Raw genomic sequence first — 20,460 nt, forward strand, 5'->3', positions numbered from 1 at the left:
TTTGAACAAATAAGAAGTCCCAGTTTTCAGCGGATGATGATTCATTTCACTGTTAATTGAATTAGACCAGCAATATTTACTGCGCTTGAAAATATATATTACTGTTCCTCTCATGCTACTGTATGAATGCTTTGTACACTAGTAGATTAGTGCAGTACTTGAAACTGACTCCTATTGGCAGAGCGCAATCAAGTTATAAATTAGTACGTTTCAGCATTTCCTCATAAAATTAAATTATTTGAAATCAGAAGTCAGAAAACAAAGTCTTATGCTTTTGACATCAAATGCTTAAAAGAATGTATCTGAAAGACAGCAAGAGGAAACAAATAGAAGATGGACGATAGTATTTATGATTCCCAGTAATAAGCTTTATTTATAGTATGCCAAAGATAAAGTTTTTAAAGTGCTGCCTTTCTTATGGAAATAGGATATTTCCATGCCAAATCAGACCACTGGTTCATCATGCCCCTTCCCTTTCTCCTGGCAGTATCTCCCATGTTGTTACCTATTATGCAGATAAAAAAGAACCATTTGGTTTTATAGGGATAGTTGGAGCAATAATATCCATTGGTTTCTTAAGCTTCATTGTATGAGTCCATCACATATTTACTGTTGGAATAGACGTAGATACACAAGCCTATTTTACATCCACAACAATAATTATTGCCATCCCAACAGGAGTAAAAGTATTCAGCTGATTAGCCACCCTACATTGTGGAATAATTAAATGAGACGCTGCCATACTTTGAGCTCTTGGTTTCATCTTCCTATTTACTATTGGTGGACCACCAGGCATTGTATTAGCCAACTCATCCTTAGACATTGTGCTACACGACACTTACTATGCAGTAGCACATTTCCACTATGTTCTTTCAGTAGGAGCTGGGTTCACTATTATAGCAGGGTTTACCCACTGATTCCCTCTTTTTACAGGATATTCACTACACCAAACCTGAAAAAAAGTGCATTTCGGAGTAATATTTGCAGGTGTTAACATAACCTTCTTCCCTCAGCATTTCCTAGGCTTAGCTGGAATGCCATGACATTACTCAGACTATTCAGATGCATACACCTTATGAAATTCTATTTCAGTGATAAATCTCCCATTCACTTTAGCATGGCCAGGATTTCCCCCATGGTATTTTCAACCAAGGGCAGCATACCATACACTGTAACACACCTGGTTAATTCAAAAGGAACTTTTTTAAAAGTTTGTCCCATAATATTGTTTACAAATATTTATTATATGTTGAGTCATGGTGGGTAGGAGGGAGAAAGACAAGGCTTTCTTAATGCACCATAGCGTGTTGGAGAACTTTTTTTTTAAATAAGCCAAAACACTTCTTTAATAGCCTTTTTTTTTTCCTGGTACCATAGCACATGTAACAATGAAACAACACAAACATCTGTTTTCAGACAAATTTAAGATTTATTGCAACCTTCAGATAAAGATTTATCTTGTCTTCAATGCAATCAATATTTAACTCTCAGGTCAATAAGTCCCGACTGAATCTCAACAGAAGTCAATAGTTACCTATTATGTCATCTAATGGATAAATAAATTGGAGGTGTTGGGTCTAAGAAGCAAAATAGCATTTTTAAACATACTCATCACAAGTTTCTTGATGGGATTGTGTTACATGTTCCATATATAACATACAGCATTCTTTGTTGTGTGTGTTGGAAAACAATAAACGTGTTCACATAGCGAAGGTTCCTAAATCAAACACTGAGCATCTGCAGGAGCCATGAATTTCTGCCTGTTGTAGCAAACTACCATTTTATACTAGCTGGCTATTCAATCAACCATTTGCCAAGAGTGCAGCCAGGAAGCCATCCGATGCAGTAATATGTTTGTTTTCTTGATCTTTTGGGGGGACACAATGGAATTTGCAGAAATAGCTTTTACCATAGTGAAGGCAGATCAGTAGTACTGTTATGACTTAAAAAAGCATCCAGAATTAGTGAATGTGGTGTTTAAGGTGGTCCTGCATTTCTCCACCCAGAATTCTATTCTATATAGATTTTTATACAGCACTCACACTCACCATAATATCTGAGTATCTCCCAGTTTTGCATTAAACCATGTGACTAACGTCCATTGCATATTGTTCTCTCATCCCCTCCCAAGAGGGAAAAGAATGTGCAATGGAGTGTCTCTCTCTCTCTCTCACACACACACACACACACACACACAGCTGTGTATTTACGTTAAGAGAAGGCAGGTCAAAGAAATGTGTCTTGCACTTGGAGTGGAAGATGGTAAGATTTGTGATAGTCCTTAGATCCTGGGGCAGTTCCTTGCACAGTCACCTACCAGCCCCCAAGAAAAATCTGTCTCTCACACAGACAACCTTTACCCTTATTGTTGAGAGTTTGATTGTGTTCGAGGAGCAGAGTTTTTGACTACAGTCTTCATCCCAGGGTTTTAAGTGATCTTTTACGTATTCTGAGTCCAGGTCATTGAGTACTTTGAAGATAAGAGCTCAGAACTTGGATTTGATTTGAAATTGTGTGAGAAGTGAGTATAAAGAGTGGAGGACAGGTTCCATGTGCTCAAGCTAGCCTATGTTGCTGAGGAGACACACAGCAGCATTCTGTACTAGTTGGAGTTTCCTAAGTGCTGAAAGCTTCCAGGTTTATCACATTGCTGTAGTCCTGCTGAGAAGTGACAAAGGTGTGAATACCTGAGGCAAGATTATTGTCCACCAAGATGTGACAGAGTCTCCTAGCCAACCACAGATGATTGAAAACATTACTTATGGATGCTGTGGATGTATTGGTTAAAGATAATATTGTCCACGGTTTTAGCATTGTTCATCCAAGAATCTATAGGACACTGATTAAACAAAGCACTTTGCCACATATGCACCTTTAAATATGTAGGTAGTCCCACTGACATCTTCAAATTAACTTCAGTTGGACTACTCTAGTCATCAAAAGTTACATGTATGCTTTAAGTGATTCTCAGAATTTGGGACTAAATGCTTTGCAAACATTATTTAAATCTCCCCATATTACATGAAATAGCTGACCAGTAGGTCATTTAAGAGATATGTAAATCAAGTACTGAGTTTAAGTTCAAGGGCACATAGTGAATCTGTGGCAGAAGTGGGAAAAGAACCTAATGATCTGCAGCTAGAGCATGCTGTCTCCCTGGCAATACATAGAGACTGAAATTATACATCAAAGCACTGTAATGTAAACAGATCAGTAAATCAAACTGAGCTGAAGTGGAGTGAAGGTGAAGATGAAATGGAAGTATTCTCCTGAATGCTTTTTTTCTGTGAGTTTTCACGTCTATTCTCCAGTCTGATCCCATATGAATGTTCCATTCTGATGCATAGTTTCTTATCTTGGCCCTGCTGTCTGTTGAAACTGCAATGATATGTAACAACACTGGCAACCACATTAATTATCTCAGATTGTTTACATACACAATCAAATTATTAAAGACAAAAAGGTAAATTTAATTGACATAAGAGTCCAACTTAAAATGATAAATAGGAAATGCAAAGTTAAGGTTGCCACTCCATCCTTTGCTCCCACCATTGTGAAGGAAGTAATAAATGGAACAGCAGTAGGCATTTTGAATGGGACAAGTAGCAGATTAATCTGACTTTTCCTGCTTTCTGTCGATTTGATTGAGGCCCTAGAACAGGGATTGGCAACCTTTGGCATGTGGCCCGTCAGGGAAATCCGCTGGCAGGCCAAGATGGTTTGTTTACCTGCAGCGTCTGTAGGTTCGACAAATCACAGCTCCCACTGGCCACGGTTCGCCATTCCAGGCCAATAGGGGCTGCGGGAAGCGGCGTGGGCCGAGGAATGTGCTGGCCACCACTTCCCATAGCTCCCATTGACCTGGAACAGCAAACCACGGCCAGGGGGAGCTGCGATTAGCCGAAAGTGCCTGTCTAAAGTCCAGCTTCGGGTAGTGCAGGAGTGAGTATGAAAGTGGGTTAGGGCTTGGGGCACTAATGCTTTCTTCCTTCCTTTGAGTGACTTGGGGAATGGAATCCCAGCATTCTCCGCTGTTATTTTATTATTTTATTAATAAAGCTTTAAAATTTGGTCACTTGGTATGCTCCGTCATCTCCTCCCCTAACAATCCTGCGGCCTCAGCCTGATCACCTGAAGCCTCAGGCAGATTGGTAACATAAATTTGTCATGCCTTTACATTTGCCATCCAACAAGAATTCTGTCTTGTGGATAAGATTCCTTGCGATGGAGAATTTGAATCTGCTCCCACTATCTAAGGGTCTTATCTAGGGCTACCACTGCCCCCCCCCTTTCATCTCAAGTTGCATAGAGTTGTTTCTTTTCACCAAGTGCCATGGAACTATACAAACCTATGGGGAAAAAATCATTTATCTGAAGAAGGAGCCTATAATGGATTATTTCCTTAGCTTTAACCTCCCCTCTAACCCATCCTCTGCACAGTCATTCACTCTATTTCAGCCTGCTTGCCTGGTGTTATGAATCTGTTATGAAGGAGCTTGGAGAGGATTTTGAAGTAGAGATAGATATGTGTTCACCCAGGGCCTCAGACATCTAGGCAGCAATAGAATTAAACACAGCAGGGATACTATATCACTGCAGGCCCAGTAGACTGTCCATCACTCAGGGAAGATCTTTTCCCATGGTATGAAGCCTTCAAGGTCTGTGGTGCTCCTAGAACTTGATTGTCCAGATTCTAGGATTTGAATATTCAACCATTTCTATTCACACCCAGATTTTTCTCCTGATAGAAACCCCACTGACTCAGACCTCAACCCCAAGCAAGTGCTGCCAGTAAGTGCTGCCAAGAGTGCTGAAGTGATCTCTTTTCTGGAGAGAGTTAGGAGCTTACCACTATTGAAGTCAGTGAGATCTACTGTTGAAACTTTTTGCATCTTAAACTACAAGATATTGCAGCCAAAACATCTGCAGAGTGTCTGGACTTGGCCAGCAGTTGTGGAGAGCTCCCCATGATGGAGAAAATATTGGCTTACAGTGAAGCATGATGAGGAAGGAGATTATAATGATTCAGTCAGTGAAGTGACCTGTAGCTTTATGAGACCTGAAAGTGGCTCTCACTAGCAAGCATAGCAAGAGTGGATTCACGTGTGGTGGTATATGTTGTGGGCTTGAGGAAACTTCAATAAGGGCCTTTCTATTGGAACTTCCTTAGTTCTTTCTCTGTATTTAGCTTCCTCCATGTCTGTAAAGAGCTAGACACCAAACAAAGTGTCATTACAGTAAGGATCTTTTCAGCTATTGTTAAAACTCCTATGCTGGAGCCTTCATGAAAGGAAGTCCAGGAGAATAACAAACACCCTCAGTGGGCTGCCTGGGCCTGTCATTCCATAAACTGGATTGCAAGGAGTGAAACAAAATACTGAGAAATGGGACATATTCAAATGATGCAATACAAAATACTAACATGACAATAGTCTGTTCTTTTCGCAAGGCATATCTTCTGCTGTGTGACTGGAGTCACAGCAGATTCTAGATTACAGGTCTATAAGGTAAGGCCATTCCCCAAACACAGGGATTTCCCAACTTTTCGGTCTCTGACCAGTTAGGGTAGAGTTACACAGAGCTGATTAAGAAGTAAGATAGTCATCCCAAGCGAACATAAAGAATACAAAAGCCCCAAGTCATTATTAGCCAGAGACCATTTTCACCCACTACACCTTCTGGGTCACAAGTTGGAACTGGTTAACTCCTGCTTGCTGCTGGAGGTATGCAGTTACTATATGTTGGTATGCAAGCCAAACGAGTATCATCATATCAGCCATTCCATAGTAGTTACTTTGCAGCCCCTGTCAGAGGTTTTAAACCTGCCACTGCCGAGAGAGTTGCTGGTACCACCCACCCATTGTGAAGAGTGTCACGTCATCACCCCCACACACACACAGCCAGTACGTTGTATGGCACTGCTAGAAGTAGTAATATATTTGACTGTCAGTCCAGTCTGAAGGGTGTCCTGACCACAGATAAATTTAGGCCAAGCTAAATCTTTAACACTGGAGGAAGAAATTTAGGGGGGTCTAAAAGCAGTTCAAAGAGGGATCTGTCAGAGCTAAAGTCATTTTGCTGTCACTAAATCCTCAAGAGATTATCGTCCAGTACTTATATCTCATACCCCTGAACAGTTCCGTAAGGACACAGGAGCTTGATTGACACTGAAAAGAAGAGAAATCAATGAAGAGCCCAGTTAGAGAAAGAAAATCACTTTGAAAAGGTTTCTTGGATTATTTTGGAAGGGATCGGGGGAGGGTCGCAATATTTGGTCTCTGTGCAGTTCCAGAGCTATTAAAAGTGTTTAGGAATAATAAGACCTGGAATTCACCTTTTAAGATCTTTAGGTCTAACAATGTTAATCCTTTTAGACGATTACATGTTAATTGCAGATGCATCAGGATAACTTACAAAATTACACTTAAGGACCTGAGTACCTCTGTTAAAGGCCTGGGGGCATGGCTAAATGCAAATCTGTTTTTACTTCCTCCCCCATCTTCGATTTCCTAAGTGTTCGAATAAATGCAGAAGATTTACCTTAAAAATGCCTGAGTCCAAAAGACAGTTATCTGTAATAACTTTGTGTCAGGAGGTGAGTATTAATCCCTTCATCTCACAGGAAAAAAATAGCCAAGCTACTGATGACCAGTGATGTTGCTGCACACTTTTCCCTGGCCACTCTCTATTTATAGAGCATTAAAAAGGTCTTTTCTGAAAGCCAAGAAACATCTAAAGAACTGTGGAACAATATTGGCTTGTCAGAGACAGCTTGTAGTCTTGGCTCCCAGCTCAATGACCATTCTTTTAAACCAATGATTCTTAACCTTTACTGCAGCCTGCACCCCTTTGGTTCTCAAAATATGTTCTCACACCTCTTACCAAAATCAAAATATGTTCTTGCACCCCTTATCAAAAATTGTTAAAGTAGGTCAGTTCTTTAAACCTAGATATATTTTTTGTTTGTATATGACAGTAATCGTTAAAAATGTATAATGTTAATAAATACATAGGTTTGTGAAACATAGTAGTTGTACTTACATGCCTGTGCTTGATTGTGTTTTCGATGATTTACCTTCTAAAAAAATCCGGCATGTCTCGTACCCCCCAGAAAGGGCATCTCGCACCCCTAGGGGGTGGGTGCACCCAAGGTTAAGAACCACAGTTCTAGATCGTGTCATGATGGAGGTTTGTTCTTATTATGTTGCAATACGTATTGGGTTAAATACTGTTTTACGTCTTTCTGCACCTAGAAGTAGCATTTACTATCTGTGTCACTTGAAGATTATCACTAATAAAACACTTATGTCTATTGTATCCCTACAGGGATCTTTGTGCTCCTTCTCCTGAGTGCACTGCAACATGGCATTTCTTTTATCAGACCCAATTCATCCCTCCCCAGTATTTATAAGCAGCGTGAAAAGCATTTAAAGAGCCAGCTTTCTGCCTTCAGTTACATCCAGACAATCCCACTGAAGTCCATGATAGTTGTACCTGATCATAGAATTGAGCATACTTAGGGCCAGATGCTGAGAAAGTTTATCAATGTAACTTCTTTATCTTCAGAGTATACCCGCTTAGGTTCGGGCCATTCATGTATATTTGCACAGAATATCACTTCTTTTAAAAAAAAAACTATACAGAAAGCTTCAGATTTTTGCAGTGTGCTTAAAACTTGGTATGTTACTAGATAAGTTGGTTTGCACTGGAGAATGCATATGTTTTGTTTGGTTGCTAAATTAGTTCAAAACAGGACAGTGAGCGGAAGTCAAAGGGTAATGTTTACAAAAGTGAGCACAGTCGCAGTGCTGTGAACCTGCGATCAGCAGACACCAGAGACCCAGGCAAAATCCCCTCAGTATCACAGTGATTGGGAAGCAGCACTCAGAAAGCAATTTGCAAGGAATGGGACAGCTACAACAGCTCAGCAGAAAAACAATCTGCAGGTAAAAGGATCCTGCTGATTCAACCAGCTCCAGGAGTCAGAGAGGAAAGAAGAATATTTTTTTAAATGTGGGTGTAAACACCAACTGAAGAACAACTGACAAACCTGGCATCCATATTATAGCTGCTTTAACTATGGACAGTAGAAAGAATGACAGGTTTTTTTGCCCAGCTAATGTGGCCTATTGCTATGGTAGTTCTGTAGCAGACAGTTCTTGAGGTTTCAGCCACTGTACATGACAGATTAGGTTTTCCTTTCTGTTCATTGGCAGCATCTACTGCATTTTATGCACTTTGTTAGCTCTGCATTAAGAAAGTGTTGAAAATATTGTGATTACATTTGGCATCCAGAAGAAATTATTGTAGTTAGGTCTTTCCACTCTACCAGTGAAGGCTTCCTTCAATCAATAGATACTATTGCTTTTGGAAGGCTAGTGCATGAGGTTTTTTTATTTTATAGTTCTGGTTGCTATTCAGAAGCCTTTTTGACAAGGCTTTCATTATTAATGACAAATCATGACTGATTTTTTCCCCTCAGTTTCCATATAACACCATTCTAGCTAAATTAACTTGATTTAATTTAAAAAATGTATTCTAATTTAGTACTTACTATTATTGCCTACTTAATTACGAAGTCTGTGAAAGATAAGTAAAATATTTCTGCAATAACTCGCTCTGAAGAGGAAACTTCTTCCTTTTATACACACAGACAGTGTCCATTAACGCTACAGTCTTTAATGTAACAGAAATTTGACCCCTACATGAGGGAGTATTATCGGTTCTATTACATTTTCTTGGCTGTAATTGTCAGATCTAGTTTCATGGCTGACTTGTGTAATCTCAGCAAGAAGCACAATGCAAGATATGTTTTATCTAGAGAGAGAGTTGAATGAAAAGCTTGAATCCAAACACCTATATTTTGGAAGTATTCACAGTCTGAATTGGGACTAAAATCTCAATGTCTGTATTACTCATATCTTTATAATTAAGGCTGAACAAAAACCTTGAATCCAAACTTTAGGAAGCTACATTTTCTAGCTTTAGTTTTAAGTGTCTTTTGTGATGAATAGTTTCAGAGCTTGTGCTTCTTCAGCAGTTACCCTAAAAAGGCAAAAATAATACAAAAAAGGGATGTGATGACTTCCTTGAAAGTTGTTGTATTTTCACATTTAGAAATTTAGAAATTCATAATAATATGCTCATGACAGTCCATTAAAATAATACGCTATCAGAAAATGAATCTAAAAACCTATCCTCACATTCTTAAATCAAAGCAGTTGCAGAAATACAGCTTTCATCCACCAGGAGAAAATGGTACTAATTAAATTATCATATTCCAATGCTTTCAGAGGCACTTTTTCTTTCTTTAGTAATTAGTCAAAATCCCATGCATAATCAATGTGTAAAGTGGACATTTAAAATATATTTTGAGTTTAGCACTTATGATTGTTATCTGACTGACAGCACAAGAAACTAAAGTACTAATTGCACAGAAGCAGCAGAGGTGGAGTCAAAGTGAGCTGGTATGAACCGCTCTACTTGATCAGCTTCATGTTCCAGCAACAAAATAAAATATTTCACATGCAAAGATTGCACTTCCACATGGCAAACAGAGTAACTGCTAAAGGGAAATGAATATTCCTAGTTAGTTTCCATTAGCTACAAGCGTTTTGCATTAAGAATGTGGAAAGAAAAACTTAGTTTATTCTTTTCAGATGATGTGCATATCAACAGCAATGTGTGCTCCACTCTCTAAGATTTGTACCTCTCTAAGAATCTTGTTTGTTTGTTTGGCTGTTGTCTACAGGTTACATCTATGCAAGAAAGAAAAATATAACTTGTTGCCAAAATATTACCCTAATTTTAATATGCATGTTCTATATACATATTTATGAAATTTAAATATATTTTTATTTGATTGGATCAAAAATCTTTTAGCACTAGATATACGTATATACACTACATAGATAGATAGATGATGACATACCCGTGCAAGCAAGTAAGAGGGAGTAAAAAAACCAACCTTTTAATCTCTACAAGGACTTCCCTAGACTTTGGGCCCAAGCATTAAGGAGCAAGCAGAACCAATTGCCTATTTATTTGCTCCCCAGAAAATACAGGTGAGAGATTGTCAGGAAGGGGTAGAGAATGGGCAGAACCGCCTAGGAGTAAGGAAGAAGCAAGGAGAAATTGTGACTTAGGAAGGATTTATTTTGTATATGGAGAAATTGCTTATTCTCAGAACTGCCTTAATGTTAATTAAAATTTACCAATTTAACCCTCATCACATCTATGGCATAATATACGCCACGGGATATATGTTGGGATAACTCATGCACATTGGCCCTCCTAATATGTTATTTTAGGACATTGCATATGCTAATTGATAATGCATTGCAGTGACAGTGGTTATTGTACACATAAAAGCCTGCAAATCATTGGATATACACTTTATATCTGTGGATATCTGCATCCACAGAGCCCAATTCGGTTGTATTGTTTACCATCCTTGCAGATCATGGAGCGGATGTGGATCCAAAATTTTTTTTATCCTTGCAGGGATCTAATAGTGAGATAGGTGCTGGTGCAGGTGCGCATACACATACATATAAAAGGTGGAGTGCGGATTGGATACAAGTGAATTATCATGGATGCGGATTGGATGCAGGTCCAAATTTTTTATCCATGCAGGGCTCTATATATACAAGTATCAGGGGGTAGCCGTGTTATTCTATATCCACAAAACCAACAAGGAGTCTGGTGGCACCTTAATGCATCTGAAGAAGTGGTGTTTTAGCCACGAAAGCTTATGCCCAAACAAATCTGTTAGTCTTTAAGGTGCCAGCAGACTCCTTGTTGTTTCGATATATACAATCGACCTAAGGTAGAAGGGCTAACTGAGACCCCTGGTAATTCTTTCAATTTGCTAGTTAAATAAAGTTGTTGTTTGTTTTTTTTTGTTTGTTTGTTTTTTTGCCTAACACATTAAAGAACTGTTCATAATTTCTGAATAAATTTGGGGACAAAAGTCCACAACACAGTTAGTATAACTTTTTTCATGATACTTGATTTTAAATATTTTTGTTCTAAGATATTAAAGAATTATTCTTGGTTTCTGAATGCATTTAGGGTACAAATTTTCTCCACCTCACAGTTCATGTAACTTTTTTCTTGACACTTGAGAAAGGTTAATATTCTTTGTGTTATAATTACTTGATTATACTGTTCAATTCAATGTTCAATGAAATTCAGTGTTGATAAATGTAAAGTAATGCATATTGGAAAATATAATTCCAACTATATATTTAAAATGATTGGGTATAAATTAGGTGGTACCACTCAAGAAAGAGATTTATCCACAATAACTCCTAGATCTCGGAAAACATCCACTGAATGTGCAGCAGCTTGGAAAGTGGGGAATCATTAGGAAATGCATAGGTAACAAGACAGACGATATCATATTTCCTATATATAAACCCATGGTTCACCCACATCTTGAATACTGCATGAAGATCTGGTCACCCCATCTCAAAAAAAAAGATCCACTGGAATTGGAAAAAACTACAGAAAAAGGCACCAAAAATGATTAGGAGTATGGAAGAGCTTCCACATGAGGAGAGATTAGTAAGTCTGGGACTTTTCAGCTTGGAAAAGAGATGGCTAAGGGGGGAAGTGATAGAGGTTTATGAAATCATGACTGCTGTGGAGAAAGTAAATAAGGAAGTGTTATTTACTCCTCATAAGACAAAAACTAGGGCTCACCAAATGAAATTAATAGGCAGCAGGTTTAAAACAAATTAAGGAAGTATTTCTTCACACAGCGCACAGTCAACCTGTGGATGATGTGAAGGTCAAGATTATAACAGGGTTCTAAAAACTACTAGATAAATTCATGGAGGATAGCTATTAGCCAGGATGGGCAGGAATGCAAAACCATACTCTGAGGTGTCCCTAGCCTCTGTTTGCACAAGCTGGGAATGGGCAACGGGATGGATCACTGGATGATTACCTGTTCTGCTCATTCCCTCTGAGGCACCTGGCATTGACCACTGTCAGGAGACAGGATACTGGGCTAGATGGACCTTTGGTCTCACCCAGTATAGCCATTCTTATGTTCTTATGTTTTCTCTGTGTGGAGGAGAGAAATCCCCTTTTTTGTTGAAATTTGAGATTTCAAAATGTTGTCTTTATTCCAAACTGGAATGAAAAATGAAAAAATCATTATTTATAGGGCTGTCAAACGATTAAAAAATTAATCATGATTAACTGTGTGATTAAAAGAATAATCCTGATTAATCATGTGATTAATCGTACTGTTAAACAATTATAGAATACCTTTCTATTTAAATGTTTTGGATGTTTGCTACATTTTCAAATATATTTATTTCAATTACAACAAAGAATACAAAGTGTACAGTGCTCACTTTATATTTATTTTTATTACAAGTATTTGCACTGTAAAAAAACCAAAAGAAATAGTATTTTTCAATTCACCTAATACAAGTACTGTAGTGCAGTCTGTTTATCATGAAAATTGAACTTACAGACGTAGACTGTGGACAAAAAAGGGCATTCAAAAGTAAAACAATGTAAAATTTTAGAGCCTGCAATTCCACTCAGTCCTACTTCTTGTTCAGCCAATCACGCAGACAAACAAGTTTGTTTACATTTGCGGGAGATAATGCTACCCACTTCTTGTTTACAATGTCATCTGAAAGAGAGAACAGTTGTTCCCATGGCACTGTTGTAGCCAGCTTTGCAAGATATTTATGTGACAGATGCGCTAAAGATTCATATGTCTTCATGCTTCAACCACCATTCCAGTAGACATGCAACAATGCCAGTGATGGTTTCTGCTCGATAACAATAAAACGCAATGTGGACTGCCGCATGTTCATTTATCTGAGTCAGATAATGGATTTGTAGGCTCTGAAGTTTTACATTGTTTTGTTTTTGAGTGCAGTTATGTAACAAAAAAATCTACAGTTGCAAATTGCACTTTCACGACAAAGAGATTGCACTACAGTACTTGTATGAAGTGAATTAAAAATACTATTTCTTTTTTATCAGTTTTACAATAAAAATATTTATTTACACTTTGATTTCAATTCAACACAGAATACAATATATATGAAAATGTAGAAAAACATCCAAAATATTTAATAAATTTCAGTTGGTATTCTATTGTAGAACAGTGCAATTAAAACTGCAGATTAATTTTGTTGGGTTAATTGCATTTGTTAACTGTGATTAATCAACAGTCCTAACAATTTGTTTTGTGTTGATTGAAACATTTTGTTTTGATTTGGACTTTAAAAAATAGATAATAGATAATCTAATTATAATAGATAATATAATGCAAAATAAAAAATACAGAATGAAGTAATTTCCAAATGTAAAATCAAAATTTTCTAATCTGGAAATGTTGAAATGGGAAGTTGCAATATTGTTAGGATTTCTCCCCCCCACCCCCCCATTCCCTTTTTCTTCCAAAATAGAAATTAGGCAAAATTAATCTGATTTCACAACACATTTCAATTTTGACAGATCTGCATATTCTTACTGAATGTGGTTTCATCCAAATTTCTTTGGCAAGTTCTGGTAATTACATATAAATTGGGGTTAGATATTTATTCTTGAAATGTTCTGAGAATCTCTGTGGGAAAACTAAATGTGAATAAAGACAAATGATGTGGAACTATACAAATGTTTCTATTTGAGTGATAGGTGTCAGGCAAACTTCCTTTGGCTCTGATGTATGCAATTCCGGAATATTAAGTTGCTGCTGATAGTGAACCTAGAAACTCAAAGCTGTACTGAGTTAAACCCACAATTTTTTACATGGTTTCTTGTTTAAACATACTCTGACGGGACCCCTGGGGTGCAGCCTGGGACTGTGGGGCTGCTGTACCCCCTGAACTCTCTCCAGCCTGGGCTGTCTCTCATAATGCTTTGCTAGTGACAAGAAGGTACCCCTTCTAGGTGCTGTGATCACTCAGCACAACAGCATGTGGAGCCCCACACCCAGCTAGATTGCATGAATGCTCCCAGAGCCAATCATGAATCACACAGAGAAAGGCCCCAGCACTGTACCCCAGGAATATACCATCTTGTACTGCTCAAGATGGGCAGTGCAAATTTATTAATTGCTTCACCACTTCAACAGTGGAAAGTGGACATACACCAGCCTTTGCAAAACCTGAGCAGATTTGCCCCACACTTCATACAAACTCACTGGTAAAGATAAACAATTAAATAAATGTATTGAGCATAAAAGGTACATTTTTAATGGTATTAAGCGACAGGCAAAAAGTCGGAGTTAGTTACCAAAAGAAATAAAATATAAGCACGCAGTCTAAACTCTCAACCCTATTAGACTGGGCAACATCTAGATTAAGCAGTTTTTCTCACCCTGTTGGATATTGCAGTCCTTAATATACAGGTTTATTCCTTAAATCTGGGCCAATCTCTTCTGTTGGAGTCTAGTCTTAGTTGCTTGCAGCATAGGTGGAGGCAGGAGAAGGGCCAGCATATAGCCTCTGTGTCTGTTTTATACCCTCAGTCCTTGAAAACACAAGTCCAGGCATGTCTCGGGGCATTGCTGAGTCTCCAGGCAAGGTTGAGCAATTCCCCTAGTCAATGGTTGTTGATTAATTGATTGATACCCCACCCTGGCATTGGTTACTTTCCTTGCTGTTGCCTCTGGGGAGCTAATACCTGGCTTATTCCCCAATTTACAGCATGTTCTAGTGACAGCCATACCACACAATTCTCATAACTTCATATGCGGTAATGATACACATATATGGATAGAGAAATGACTTTCAGCATATCATAACCATTCCCCTGATACCTTACAAGGCATGCTTTATATGTAAGATCACAATTATATAGAAATGAGGAATATGGGGGTTACCGGATGCTCCCCCAAGGTATGGAATGTCACACATACATTGCTCCAGGTTCTGTTGAAATGGTACAGAACAGAATCTCAAAAAATTCACCAACCTTTTAATAAACCTAACTGAGTTTACAGTTGGTAATGAAGTGTCAAACTAGGAAAGTTGCATGTGTTTTAATGTTACATAACCATGTTTAACCCAGTTCTGGAAGTATGTTGTATGTTTTGCTTACCTGTGAGCCAGTCTATAGAGTCTAGTGGCAAGGAAAATGACATAGCCTTCACTTTGAAAGTGGGATTTGTATTTTCTCAAGTACGGCCAGTTTGATCTAATCTTAGGCCTCTTGCAAAGCTACCACACACTTCCTGCACTGGGCAATGTGCTAGTGTTATGTATAGGAATGTAAGAGGAATAGGTAATGATCCTGATCCTCATTTGATATAAATTGCCATAAATAGCTTCATTAATCTCAGGGGTGCTATATCAGTTTACTCCAGTGGAGGGTCTGGCTCATTGTTCTCAGAACTCATTTGTATGTTTCTGGAAAGAATTAGGAAACTAGCAAGTAGATGATGGAGGTTTCAGAAAGCAGAAGGAGAACGCTTTGCTGTGTACCAGCCAGTGTAATGATTAGGGAGAGAAGCAGAGTGATTCTCACCGCAGAGCTGTCAGACATCACAAAGTAGCTCATACTCCACCTCACACCTCACTGGAGCATGCACAATTAAGATCATATTAACATTTCAGTCATTCCCTAGTGGGCTGAAACACCTGTGACCTGGAAGCTTGCTGTAGACTGCAAGTGATACTTTTATGTCTAAGCCAGCCGTACCTTCAGTTTAAGTGTATCTAGGACCCAAGCCTGAAACCACTAGTAAGAATTGGGAAATCAAAAGAGGCTCCATGTGGCCTCTGTGCCAAGTTACATCCTGGGAGCTGGGAAATGCTGATCCATCAGCACCTCTCTCCTGCAGCTGGCCAATGGGTGCCAGAGACTCTCAGGGGGAGGAGCTAACTATTATCCCACGGGGAGTGTCTCCCTCCGTCGCTGCTAGGACTTCCCACCTTTCACTGCAGCCCCATCAAGTTCCCTCATCCATCAATGCATTTGTTGTTATATCCCTGTCTGTTCTTGTGCATGGCTATCAAATGATTTAAATTTGTAAAGAAGCAACAGTTACCATGTCAGGACAGTTTTATTTTAACAAGTTTAGTCTTTCACACACTTTTTTAAGGAAGCTTTGATAGTGGTAGGTTTTGTTTTCTTTCTCTATTTAACAATCTGTTTCAAAATGCCCTTACAAATCTTCTTGTAATTCTAAATCTTAAAGTAGGACTCTGCTCTGGGAAGTGACTCCTGCAGTTCCCTTTAAGTGTGAAATGCTCCCCACTCACAAATAATAGTGTGTGGAGGGGAGTGGGGGGATTTTCCGGACTGCCAACCTTGTAAACTCAGTCTGGGCTCAGAGAATGTAGCTGGGTTATTCTATCTAAAACAGGGGTCTCAAACTCGAATCACCAGAAGGGCCACATGAGGACTCGTACGTTGGTCCGAGGGCCGCATCACCCCCCCCGCTGCCCCCACTCCACCCCCCCACCCGCAGGGTGAAGCAGGGGGCTGAGGGCAGGGGGTTGGGGTACAGGAGGGAGTGTGGGGTATGGCAGGGGTTTGGGGTGTGGCAGGGGGCTCAGGGCAGGGAGTTGGGGTGCAGGAGGGGTGCGGGATGTGGCAGGGGGCTCAGTGCAGGGGATTGGAGTGCAGGAGGGAGTGCGGGTGTGGCAAGGGGTTGGGGTGCAGGCAGGGGGCTCAGGGCAGGGAATTGGGGTGCGGGATTCAGGAGGGGTTCGGGTTCCAGCCTGGCGCCTCTTACCTTGAGCGGCTCCGGAGTGGCAGGGGCACGCACCGGGACCAGGATGGGCTCCCTGCCTGTCTGACCTGGCCCCAGCCCTGGCCCCGTGCCGCTCCGGGAAGTCACAGGCACCGCTTCCCTGTGGCCCCGGGGGGAGGGGGAGCAGAGAACTCTGTGAGCTGTTCTTGCCTGTAGGTACCTCCCCCAAAGCTCCCATTGGCCGTGCTTCCCCATTCCCGGCCAATGGGAGCTTTAGGGGCGGTAACCACAGGCAAGAACAGCTCACAGAGTTCTCTTCTCCCCCCTCTCCCGGGGCCGCAGGGAAGCGGTGCGGGGCCCTCAGCACCACGAGGTTGGCAAATCCGCGGGCCGGATCCAAAGCCCTGAGGGGCCGGATCCAGCCCGGGACCGTAGTTTGCCCACCCCTGGCCTGGAGGTAGGCTGGGAATGCAGTGCGCTGGGGAGGGAACAGGGGGAGCGGAGCGGGGAGCTTGGCGGGCCACAGGGAAGAACCCTGCGGGCCACATGTCTGAAACCCTTGATCTAACATATCACCAGTGACAAAAGTAATATTGGTCGTATTGGTCAAGCCTTAGGTGATACCTGCACAACCCTTTTGTCATCAGTGTGCTTGAAGATATTGGAAGTTAGTAAACATTTCTGCTGATGATGTGTAAAATTAAGTAGAAACTTTTGCTCACTCACCTCCAGCTCTATCGGCTCTGCTGGGCTAAATAGGAGTCAAAAAGCAGCAAAAATGCATGTTTCTCACTAAGGTCAACTGTTTACAGCTGTGAATGGATATAGGGATCAGATCAAGGCATTTTGAATAAGAGGGTGCCATTTTTGAAGTCACTTTTCAGAATAGTTCCAAACTTTATGCACAAAAACAAAAGATTATTATTTGTTTGGCTACTGGATAGTGGAATTTGAGACTTCTCTTGTGGGGCATGAATGCATATTCATTAATATTTCAATTAAACAGCTACTTAAGCAATTATTATATAAGATAAAACATTGTTTTTTTTGGCAATGTGCCTTGAGGTCTTTGTACATTACATGAATTGGAGTAATCATTTATTAATATATTACATTTTCTTGTAATATGGGGTGTTTTTAATTTCTACATATCCTCAAGCAAGCTGTCTGTCTAGCAAATGCTGCCACAATTATATTAATTTTTTTAGAAAACAATGCAGTTCTCACCAACATTTCTCCACAACACATTGTATAACCCATTTTCTTTGGTTGTCTTCACACAAGAGACTTCCAATCTGTTGGTTAGAAATCAGAAATTAAATAAAAAATAGTTTATTTTGTCTGTAAAGGGGCTTTGCAATAGTAGAAGTTCTGTGTCCCACCTCGGGTGACAAAACAGGCTCTGTGGATGTCTACCCTTGACCATTGTTCAGAAGTGCTAACGCTGGTGTTTCTTTTATTTTTCTTTGCATCACAGGAGTCATCAGGACTGCCTTGCATAACATGGACAGGGAAGCCAGAGAGCATTATTCCGTTGTCATTCAAGCCAAAGATATGGCTGGGCAGGTCGGAGGACTATCAGGGTCAACAACTGTAAATATCACACTCACTGATGTCAACGACAATCCACCCAGGTTTCCTCAGAGTATGTAAAAGTTCAATATGTATTTGATTTGAAAAGCCACACTGATTTTTAGTGATGGAAGTGACCTATTAATGAAAATCAATCACTGTTCAAGTTACAGGTGGAGAGGGGACACAAAAAGTGATGTTTTCAGGGGTTTTATTTTTCATCTTTTTCATGTGGGATAGTGTGTGAGGATGTGATACAATTCGAGCACAGAAGCCAACCATGATCCCTTTACATATAATACTACTACTAACAACAATAATAATAGGGAAAAGATAAGAACTCTACTGTGGGTTCTGTTCCATCCATTCTGAAATGTAATTACATGATAATATGGTATGGATTCACCAAGTTAATCGTGTTGTTCCCATGACAGGGAAGGAATTATGAACTTTAATCCAGCATGTACATGCCCCACCCACCCACCCACCCCGCTCCAACACAAGATTTATAAATCACTTTTGATATTAAAAACAGTAGTTCAAAGTATGATATTACTATTATTGTTGGTGTTGTACAGTAAATCCTGCCTTTTCCCAAAGTAAGTGAAGTGTGGATACTAAATATCAAAAACCAAATGCTCGCACATCACAAGTTATGACGAATGTTCATGTAGTAAGAATATCTTAGTGTAACTCCTCACTTATGGCATCATGTAGAATACAGATACTTCACACTTAGCTAGCATGGATGTAAATGTCAGTGTAGATGATGAGGCACTGCTTAGGTGAGTAGAGTAGGGTGTCCTACCTGCTTGAGCCTTTAATGTATGTACCCTTCATAGCTTTCTACACACCCAAGCAGTGCTTATTTTTATCAGTGTAGTGTCGCAGTGTCAGAGCCTCTCTCCACCCTCCCCACCCCCGCTGCCTCCCCCTGCCTTTCACTGCTGCATATAATATACACCAGAATGAGGGTGGGCACAGCCTGTCTTTCACCGTGCTGTGTAGCTTCATGTAACTGCAAGTGCATACAAGGTCACAATCAAATAACGAATAAGAAATGTATTGACACCCAGCATATGCATTTAGAATTCTGAAACAGGAGTTGTAGTCTTCTAAGACTTCAGAGTCTGGCCCCAAAAAGGTATTTAAGAGACTTCTCAGACCAAAATTGCATGACTAAACCTACTTTTGATTGCAAGTTGGCTCAGGGCCAGTAAAAGTATGGTTATCTGGACTTAGACATTATTAAGAGCCACTGTAGAACATAATGGCCTAGCAACTATAAGTTCACCCAGTGGGAAATATGTTAAGCTGTTTAAAGGAAAAGATTTATAAGGAAGAATTGAGATCACAAAGCTCCAAGGAAAGATACAATTATCTGACAATTAATGTTATGTAGTTAGGAAGCTCTTTAAAAGTTTTGTAATAATGAATACTTGTCCTGTCCTTCCCATATGCACAATGAAGAGCCTTTGAAATGTAATCTGAGATAGTTAATTCAGTTTTATATCCCATAAAATTGGCAAGATAGCCACCGCCATCTTTAACACTTTCACATTTTGATTGGAAAGATGAAGGCTACAGCATATAGTGGAATAAATGTAATATTTAGATATCTTAATTAACAAATAAAAAGTCTTAGGTTACCATGATGTGTGAGAATTCAGCGACCAAAGAAGGCAAAAATACAAAGCAGCTTTCAAAAGTTTTGGAGAGTTGTTTCCTTTTATTGGAGGTAGGGAGAGTCAGGGTGGGGGATGTGCCTAGATATTAAACTGACACAGAAATGCACACCAACCTCCCTGGCAGGTTTTGGAGATGAGTAACTCCAATGTATGAACTCTAATGGCTGCCAAGTTTGCAGAGAACACACACGCTGAACTAGTGGTGTCACTGGGCAAAGTTCCAGTCCAGTGGAGAGTCTTGATTGTCCTTGTAATCTTCAGCACCAGTAAATCTTCCCCCCAAAACCCGTATGGTGCCTTCTTCTGCCACTCTCTGCAAAGCCACACAGAGTGACAACCTCCCCACTTAACAACAGCCTTCCTCCTTATTTCCAAAGCAAAGGCACAAGCCCCAGTACTCACTCTGGGCAGCAGCGATAATGGGTCCAGCTCTGGGTTGTCCTTCTTGTGAGATTCCTCCTTGGCACAGTGAATCATAGAATATCAGGGTTGGAAGAGACCTCAGGAGGTTATCTAGTTCAACCC

At 40.0% G+C, this 20,460-nt stretch overlaps 1 protein-coding gene across 1 annotated transcript in view; it reads left to right on the forward strand.

Moving 5' to 3' along the window:
• CDH18 (cadherin 18) overlaps positions 1–20,460 on the forward strand; it is a 245,119-nt gene that overhangs the window by 132,900 nt on the left and 91,759 nt on the right. Inside the window, exon 4 of the mRNA XM_077809160.1 lies at positions 18,153–18,320. Within this exon, the coding sequence (XP_077665286.1) occupies positions 18,153–18,320 (168 nt within the window). The remainder of the gene's footprint in view (positions 1–18,152; positions 18,321–20,460) is intronic.

Source organism: Eretmochelys imbricata, chromosome 2 (assembly GCF_965152235.1).
Source record: "Eretmochelys imbricata isolate rEreImb1 chromosome 2, rEreImb1.hap1, whole genome shotgun sequence".
In the NCBI taxonomy this organism is placed as follows: domain Eukaryota; kingdom Metazoa; phylum Chordata; order Testudines; family Cheloniidae; genus Eretmochelys; species Eretmochelys imbricata.